The sequence below is a fragment of the Nerophis lumbriciformis genome, linkage group LG03 (assembly GCF_033978685.3).
Source record: "Nerophis lumbriciformis linkage group LG03, RoL_Nlum_v2.1, whole genome shotgun sequence".
Classification (NCBI taxonomy): Eukaryota; Metazoa; Chordata; class Actinopteri; order Syngnathiformes; family Syngnathidae; genus Nerophis; species Nerophis lumbriciformis.
In genome coordinates, this window is record NC_084550.2 from 29185001 (window position 1) to 29195000 (window position 10000).

Consider the following 10000-nt stretch of genomic DNA (forward strand, 5'->3'; position numbering starts at 1 on the left):
TTAAATGTAATCCTGTGTAAATGTAATCCTGCATAAATGTAATCCTGTATAAATGTAATCCTGTGTAAATGTAATCCTTGTCTTTTGTCAGCTCCTTCACTCCTAGAAGGGACTGCTGTGAGTACACCAATAACTCCTTCACTTTCATCATCTTGTGTCCTCCTGACTTCTAACTTCTCTTTTGGGGCTCACTCAGGGCGCTAAAGGTGACCAGGGATCCAAAGGTCAGAGGGGAGAAAAGGGTGACCTGGGCCCACCTGGTCCTCCAGGACTGCCAGGGCGGTCAGGACTTGTGGTCAGTTATTTGTTTTTATAAACAATTATTCTTCTCCCCCTCAATAATGTCAACATTGTTCCTTTAGGGCCCAAAAGGCGAGTCAGTCATTGGCCCACCAGGCCCCTCTGGTTCTCCGGGCCAGCGTGGAGCCCCGGGGTTCGGACGCCCTGGTCCAAGAGGGTCCCCGGGCCCGGCAGGACCCCCAGGACCAGTACCGGCAGCTGGATCAGGTGTGTAAGCATTTATGCATAGGAAAAAAGCGCTACACACTAAAAAATGTTGGGTTAAAAAATAACCCAACTGCTGCTTCAAAAAAGGACAAGCCCCTTATTTCAGTTATTTTAACTCAACATTTTGGGTTAATTTTTACAACCCAAATTTTGCATTTTTAACCCAAAAGTTGAGTTATGCTAACTCAATGTTGTTTGATTCATAACCAAACTATCGGATTTAATTTATTTAACACAGAAGCTGGGTTAAAAAGTACCCAATTTTAACCCAACTGCTGGTTCAAAAAAGGACGAGCCCCTGGTTTGAGTTATTTTAACTCAACATTTTGGGTTAATTTTTACAACCCAACTTTTGCGTAGAATTATTTAACCCAAAAGTTGAGTTATGCTAACTCAATGTTGGTTGATTCATAACCCAACTATTGGGTTAATTTATTTAAGACAAAAAACGGGTTAAAAAGTAACCCAACTGCTGGTTCAAAAAAGGACGAGCCCCTTATTTGAGTTATTTTAACTCAACATTTCGGGTAAATTTTTACAACCCAACTTTTGCGTTGAATTATTTAACCCAAAAAGTTGAGTTATGCTAACTCAATGTTGGTTGATTCATAACCCAACTATTGGGCTTAATTTATTTAACACAAAAGTTGGGTCAAAAAGTGACCCAATTTGAACCCAACTGCTGGTTTAAAAAAGGACGAGCCCCTGGTTTGAGTTACTTTAACTCAACATGTTGGGTTAATTTTTGCAACCCAAATTTTGCGTTGAATTATTTAACCCAAAAGTTGAGTTAATGCTCACTACAATGTTGGGTTATTCCCAACCCAACTATTGGGTTGCGCTATTTAGCGCTCCTCGACCCCAATGATACATTTTACTGCTGGTTTGTCACAATCCTTCCCAACGACTGATCAAAATGATTTTTATTCCATTAAAAAATATCCTCAAATACTGATTGGGTCCCCGTAGCCATTGTCTAGTTAGGACATAAAAGAGGGATGCTGGACTTACCTGTTCTACCGTCGTAGGGTGAGAGCGAGAGCTTCCGGTTCCACCTCCAGGTTTTCTCCTCTGGGCCCGGACTCTAAACAATAAGAGAAATAATCAGCACATTAAACATGGACTGGGTCATACCAACCATGGTGAATGTCAAGTATCAAAGAAGAGAAGAATAAGTGATTATTACATTTTAACAGAAGTGTAGATAGAACATGTTCAAACAGAAAATAGCGCGACACCTACCCTTTACATCAGTATTTCTTAACCATATTACTATTGGTTTATTAGATATTATATTTTATTGTATGATCCTGTAACTACTTGGTATCGGATCCATACCTAAATGTGTGGTATCATCCAAAACTAATGTCAAGTATCAAAGAAGAGAAGAATAAGTGATTATTACATTTTAACAGAAGTGTAGATAGAACATGTTAAAACAGAAAATTAACAGTAAATGAACAAGTGTATTAATCATCATTTTTTTCTCAAAATAATAGGTGTATAAAGTACACAATATGTTACTGCATACGTCAGCAGACTAATTAGGAGTCTTTGTTTGTTTACTTACTACTAAAAGACAAGTTCACTATTTTATTTAAGGACTAAATGACAATAATAAACATATGTTTCATGTACACTAACATTTGTTGTTCCAATAAAGCCAATAATGACATTTTTTGTGGTCCCCTTTATTTAGAAAAGTATCGAAATAAAACATATCAAATCCACCATGGATTTTTATCTTTGCAAATACACACACATTGGGTCTTAATTAGGTTACGATGGTGAGAAGAGGTGCCAGGAACGAGACGTGCAATAGTCTCCGTGTATAAAGTCAGGAAATATGTCCCTGGACAATTGAGGACTTTGAATATGACCAATGTATGATCCTGTAACTACTTGGTATCGGATCCATACCTAAATGTGTGGTATCATCCAAAACTAATGTCAAGTATCAAAGAAGAGAAGAATAAGTGATTATTACATTTGAACAGAAGTGTAGATAGAACATGTTAAAACAGAAACTTAACAGTAAATGAACAAGTGTATTAATCATCATTTTTTTTACAGTTTGTCCCTCATAATGTGTACAAAATAATAGGTGTATAAATGACACAATATGTTACTGCATACGACTAATTAGGAGTCTTTGTTTGTTTACTTACTACTAAAAGACAAGTTGACTATTTTATTTAAGGACTAAATGACAATAATAAACATATGTTTCATGTACACTAAAATTTTTTGTTACAATAAAGAAATTTTTTTGTGGTCCCCTTTATTTAGAAACGTATGAAAATATTGGTATGGGGACAAGTCTAGTCCCTGGTGTGGCCCCTGCATGAGGTTACAGTTGTGTACTGATGATTGTTTATGTTTGTCTGACGCTGCATTGCTACTTGAAAGGAACCTTGTACTGTTAGCAGGTGTCAAGGTCCCAGGCCCCCCTGGTCCTCCAGGACCTCCAGGACATGTCAACCCGGTCAGAAGCGCTCTACAGTTTTTCAACGTGTGCACCTCCTGCCCCACTGATGGTGTGTACCTGCCCAGGTGAGCGCCTACAAGACAGTCCATGCTCTGACCAGAGAGACCCAGAGGGCTGCAGAGGGAACCCTGGCCTACGTGTCTGAGAGCGGCGGACATCTGTACATCAGATCACACGGCGGCTGGCGCCAGGTCCAGGTATGGAATGGAGAGGGGCCCTAAGGGCAGAGAAATGGTCAGGAAGCAGACAGAAGGGGTGGAATACCATGACTCCTGGAAATGACTTGCTTAGAATGGCCAAAGGTATAGATGTGTGTGTCCAAGTTATTTATTACAATCTTTGCAAGCTGGCTAACGTTTGCTGTGGTCTGGAACAACATGGCGCACAAGCAACTATGAGAAATGCAGCTAATATTACATACAGATAATGTGTCATGAGACATGCAAATAGAGGACATAAGTAAAGGACATAAAATGAGCTCAAATATAGCTACAAACGAGGCACAATGATGCAATACGTCATGCAGTGAGCAAAAATGTTCGATTAGCACTCCAAGTCAATAACATCAACAAAGCTCACCTTCGACGCACAGCATAAAAGGTTTGGTGGACAAAATGAGACAAAGGAGGAGTGTCATAAAACAAGTCTTTCTGTGGCAGCGTCAGAGAAAGTTGTACACGTAAATAAATTACGATGAGTTCAAGGATTGCTGAAATTAGTAGGACAAAATGGTGCTTGCACATGTTTAATATAAACAGTGGGATTTATAACAATTAAGAAGATTAATATTAGAACAAAAATATATTTTTTCTTCTACTTTTTCCATTTTCACACATCTCTGAAAGTGGTCCAGGGAGACACTAGGGCGGCGCTAAAGAGCCGCGGGTTTCTGACCCCCACCACATGAATGATGGCTTATCACTTCTCTGGGAAAAAGACTATATCAATCTAATTTAGATACATATTTACATTTTTTACAATTATTTTTACTGTGTTTATTCGTATTTGGCTTCACTTTTTGTGGTTGATTGTAGTGACGTGTCGCAGTTGAAGCGTACACACGCCAGGCAGGGTCGTACAATTTTATCCGCGTCATTTAACATTTTAAAACACTGATTTTTTTACATTTACTTTTTTTACACTGATATTTAAAATAGTAAATTTTTAATATACTGAATTTTTTAACACTCAATTTTTTTATACATTACATTTTTATACACTGAATTTTAAAACAGTGAATTTTTATACACTGCGTTATCATAGACTGAATGTTTTACACTGACTTTTTACTCTGAATTTCAAAACAGTGAACTTTAAAACAATTTTTATGGACTGAATTTTTTTTACACATTAAATTTTAAAACACTGAATTTTTTTACACTGAATTTGAAAACTTTGAATTTTTATACACTGAATTGTTATCGATTGAATTTTAAAACAGTTAATTTTTATATACTGAATTTTTTAACACTGTTTTTTTTCCACACATTACATTTTTATACACTGAATTTTAAAACTGATTTTTTATATACTGAATTTTAAAACACTGAATTTTCATACACTCCATTTTTATAGACTGAATTTTTTACACTGAATTTTAGAGCACTGACTTTTTACACCGAATCTTTATGAACTGAATTTTTAAAACACTGACTTTTTACACTGAATTTCAAAACAGCAAATTAAAAAAAAAAAATTATATACTGAATTTTTTATACATAAAATGTTAAAACACTTACATTTTTACACTGAATTTTAAAACTGTCAATTTTTATATACTGAATTTTTTAACACTGATTTTTTTTTTTACACATAACATTTTTATACACTGAATTTTAAAATTGATTTTTCATTTTCTGAGTTTTAAAACATTGAATTTTTACAAACTACATTTTCATAGATTGAATGTTTTACACTGAATTTTAAAACACTAACTTTTTTTACACTGACTTTTTATGAACTGAATTTTTAAAACACTGAATTTTTATAGACCGAATTTTAAATAACTGAATTTTTTAACGCTGGTTTTTTTACACATTAAATTTTTCTACACTAAATTTTAAAACATTGAAATTTTATACACTGCATTTTCATAGACTGTATTTTTGTACACATTTTTACTATCTCCTCATTTTTACTTTTGTTGTATTTATACTTTTTGTATCAATGAATACATTTTAGTATGACTTACTGCGTTGCATGACGTCGATTCCGGGCGTGTTCCCAAGATGCAGAGGTGCAGGTAAAAGTATTTCATGTGGCTAGGAAGACAGTGAAGCACAGGCAAGGTTATGCAAAAACCAAACTGACAGGGTGCAAAACAACAAAACGGAATGCTGGAACACAGCAAAACTCACGGCGGGAGGGAAAGAGCGTGCACACTCCAAACAAAGAATGGCGGCTCACACCCAAATAGAAGTGATTGCTAACAGAAAGCACAGGTGTGTGCATCAGTGCTCAGAGAAAGACGTGTGAAGCGGTCAGGAAAAAACACCAACACAACAGGAAGTGGCGCCAAAAGAAGAGCACGGGACAGGAAGCAACACCAAAGAGGGAAAGTTGAAACTGGTGACGTGGCTGCCAGAGCATGGAGATGTGGAATGTTGACAATGAATCAAACATATTTCAGAATGAAACCATCAATGGAGTAATATTTGTGTGAATTTCAAATGTTCTGCTCCACATATTATCTTAAAACTGACACTACGGATTGTTTCTTTAATTAGAAAAACATAAAATAACGATCCAGTCTATTTGAACAGCTCATAAATGCCATCTTTACCAAGCACGTAGAAAAAAGTGCAAAGGGGAGCATTGTACATTTTGTTAGAATCCAAGTTTTATTTTGAAGCTTACTACACTATATTGCCAAAAGTATTTGGCCACCTGCCTTTGACTCACATATGAAGTTGAAGTGCCATCCCATTCCTAACCCATAGGCTTCAATATGACCTTTTGCAGCTATTACAGCTTCAACTCTTCTGGGAAGGCTGTCCACAAGGTTGCGGAGTGTGTTTATAGCAATTTTCCACCATTCTTCCAAAAGCACTGATGTTGGTGGAGAAGGCCTGGCTCTCAGTTTCTGTTCTAATTCATCCCAAAGGTGTTCTATGCGGTTCAGGTCAGGACTCTGTGCAGGCCAGTCAAGTTCATCCACACCAGACTCTGTCCTCCATGTCTTTATGGACCTTGCTTTGTGCACTAGTGCACAGTCATGTTGGAAGAGGAAGGGGCCCGCTCCAAACTGTTTCCACAAGGTTGGGAGCATGGAATTGTCTAAAATGTTTTGGTATCCTGGAGCATTCAAAGTTCCTTTCACTGGAACTAAGGGGCCAAGCCCAATTCCTAAAAATCAACCCCACACCATAATTCCTCCTCCACCAAATGTCACACTGGGCACAATGCAGTCCAAAATGTAGCGTTCTCCTGGCAACCTCCAAACCCAGACTGATCCATCAGATTGCCACCTTGACCACCACAGTGTGTGTGTGTGTGTGTGTGTGTGTGTGTGTGTGTGTGTGTGTGTGTGTGTGTGTGTGTGTGTGTGTGTGTGTGTGTGTGTGTGTGTTGTGCTTAGCTCGGGGAGATGATCCGTCCTGAGTCAGCATCTGAGAGCCAGAGCAGAGCAGGAGAGAGGAGCAGACCACACAGTCAGGTAGGTCCACAGAGAAGGTATCTTGAAGAGGTGTTAAACGTGTGTGTGGGTGTGTGTGTGTGTGTGTGTGTGTGTGTGTGTGTGTGTTGGACAGGAGCTGCAGGAGGGGGGGAGAAGATACCAGCCCAGTTATAACATCCTGCCTCACACCTTCACTGCCGTGGCTGGGGTGAGTACACTCACACACACACACGCACGCACGCACGCACGCACGCACGCACGCACGCACGCACGCACACACACACACACACACACACACACACACACACACACACACACACACACACACACACACACACACACACACACACACACGCACACACACACACACTCTTGTATTTGTTACCTTCTTGAGACGTGAGAAAAAAGCCTACCTCTTTAGGACCAGCCTTTCTAGATATATAAATAAGTGTATTTACAACATTAATAATATATACATACTATGCACATATAAAAAACATTGTTGTGAAAAATGAGTTGGAATTTCACAAGAAAAACGTATAATTTTGGCAGTATTATAATAAAAGTCATAATTTTACTCAACGCAAGTCAAAATTTGACAAGAAAAACTGAACAAGTTGGAATTTTACTCAATAACAGTCACAATTTTACAAGAAAAAGCTTAACATTTTGGCAATTTTATGAAAATAGTCGTCATTTTACTCGACAAAAGTCACAATTTTATAAGAAAACTTTAAAATGTGGGCAATATTGTGATAACAATCGGAATTTCACCTTTAATTTGACTCAAAAAAATGTCACTATTTTACAAGAACAACAAAAAAATTGGCAATATTGTGATAAAAGTCAGAATTTTATATGACAATATAATTTTACATTAAAAAAAGTAATAATTGTACATAAAAAAGTTATAATTTTATGAGAAAATATTGCAATATTACAGAAAAAGAAAAAAAATGAAAAAATAGTTTCCAGTTTTATAAGAAAAAAGTCGACACATTGTGAGAAAAAGACTGATTTTAGGTTTTTATTTTTATTTGTTATTGATTTTTAATAGTCATTATTTACTTGAAGTTATTCCAGTATGTTTCCATAAACATTTTTTATTGTATTTTCTTAATTTTGGCCAAGGGGGCACATTTCAATTCCTTACACACACTTGTTATTTCATATATTGACCAGAGGGGGAGCACTTCAAATTTTTACACACACTTATTATTTCATATGTTGGCCAGAGGGGGAGCACTTTTAAAAGCGACAACACAGTCAATTTGAAAAATCCCTCCTTTTTGGGACCACCCTCATTTCGATAGATTTCACCAGCAGGGGTGCAAATGAGATCTTTATTATTTGTAATGTGCTTAAGGCTGATGACAAAGGAGTCAGGGACCACAGATGGCCCCTGTGCCGCACTTTGGGCAACCCAGCTGTAGAAGCTAAGTGTTAATGTCCACTATAGTCTTAGTATTTGTTCATCCTATGGTCACATATGGCTTGTCTTACGTCAGCACAGGAAGTGGTCAAATCAGCCGTTCACCTGGCGGGGATGAATACGGAAGTCCTTCTTTAGCTGCCATCTTGTTTTATCATATATTGCTGCCTTTGCACCTGTCAATCTTTACTTTTCTATGCACATTAAATCAACAAAAAAATCCTGACTTTGGAGCAATGTTCACGGACTCTAGTATTTGGCTCTCTATTAGATGCAATGTTATTGGGACTATGATTGGTACAGTATTTGTGGTTGTGTAGCTCCACCTGGTGGCTCTGAACGCCCCACTGAGGGGCGACATGAGGGGCATCCGGGGGGCAGACTTCCAGTGCTACCAGCAGGCTGCTGCCCTGGGACTGACCAGCACCTACAGGGCCTTCCTGTCCTCACACCTGCAGGACCTGGCCACCGTGGTCAGGAAAGCAGACCGCAGCGACATGCCAGTGGTCAATCTGAGGGTGAGGGAGACCCTGAGTGTCAGTTTGGTCCTGTTGTGGTCTTTGTGGACTTCATTGCTGTCCTCTGCTCTCAGGGGGAGATGTTGTTCACCAGCTGGACCTCCATCTTCTCTGAACACGGAGGAACATTCGACCCATCCATCCCCATCTACTCCTTTGATGGACGCAACGTGATGACCCACTCTGCATGGTGAGTGTCTGACCGCTTGTGTTTACCAACGTGATGACCCACTCTGCATGGTGAGTGTCTGACCGCTTGTGTTTACCAGCGGGGAAATGGGACAGCGTCATTTACAATTTTAAAACACTGATTTTTTTACACTGAATTTTAAAATAGTCAATTTTTAATATACTGAATTTTTTAACACTCATTTTTTTACACTGATTTTTTTATACTTTAAATTTGTATACACTGAATTTTAAAACAGTGAATTTTTATACACTGCATTATCATAGACTGAATTTTGTACACTGAATTTTAAAACAGTACATTTTTATATACTGAATTGTTTAACAGTTTTTTTTCACACATTAAATTTTTATACACTGAATTTTAAAACTGATTTTTTATATACTGAATTTTAAAACACTGAATTTTTATACACTCCATTTTTATAGACTGAATTTTTTACACAAAATTTTAAAGCACTGACTTTTTACAGTGAATCTTTATGAACTGAATTTTTAAAACACTGACTTTTTACACTGAATTTCAAAACAGCGAATTTTAAAACAATTTTTATACACTGAATTTTTTTAGACATTAAATTTTAAAACACTGAAATTTTTACACTGAATTTTAAAACTGTCAATTTTTATATACTGAATTTTTTAACACTGGTATTTTTTTATACACTTAATTTTCAAACTGATTTTTCATTTACTGAATTTTAAAACATTGAATTTTTATAAACTGCATTTTCTTAGACTGACTTTTTTTTACACTGACTTTTTATGAACTGAATTTTTAAAACACTGAATTTTTATAGATCAAATTTTAAATAACTGAATTTTTATATTGTGAATTTTTTAAACTGAATTTTTAACGCTGTTTTTTTTTTACACATTACATTTTTATACACTAAATTTTAAAACATTGAATTTTTATACACTGCATTTTCACAGACTGAATTTTTTTACACTGAATTTTAAAACACTGACTTTTTATGAGCTACATTTTTAAAACACTGAATTTTTTTAGACCAAATTTTTTAACACAGATTTTTTTTATACATTACATTTTATACACTGAATTTTTACGAACAGAATTTTAAAACATAATTTTTATAGACTGAATTTTAAAACACAACATTTTTTTGCACTGAATTTTAAAACACTGAATTTTTGACCATGCATTTTGCTCACGTGAATCGGACCATCAGGTTTCGGTCAGTTCCAAAAAAGCACCGGTTCGGTACCCATCCCTAATAGCATTCTGA

At 36.6% G+C, this 10000-nt stretch overlaps 1 protein-coding gene across 5 annotated transcripts in view; it reads left to right on the forward strand.

The window, feature by feature from the left end:
* Positions 1-10000, forward strand: part of col15a1b (collagen, type XV, alpha 1b) — a 99037-nt gene that overhangs the window by 87469 nt on the left and 1568 nt on the right. For 4 of the 5 annotated variants that reach the window (XM_061936534.2, XM_061936537.2, XM_061936538.2 and 1 more), the window contains 9 exons: positions 92-117; positions 197-295; positions 363-507; positions 2934-2992; positions 3061-3192; positions 6573-6650; positions 6745-6819; positions 8364-8561; positions 8636-8751. In XM_061936534.2, the coding sequence (XP_061792518.2) occupies positions 92-117; positions 197-295; positions 363-507; positions 2934-2992; positions 3061-3192; positions 6573-6650; positions 6745-6819; positions 8364-8561; positions 8636-8751 (928 nt within the window). The remainder of the gene's footprint in view (positions 1-91; positions 118-196; positions 296-362; positions 508-2933; positions 2993-3060; positions 3193-6572; positions 6651-6744; positions 6820-8363; positions 8562-8635; positions 8752-10000) is intronic. The other variant, XM_061936535.2, reaches the window with a different exon arrangement.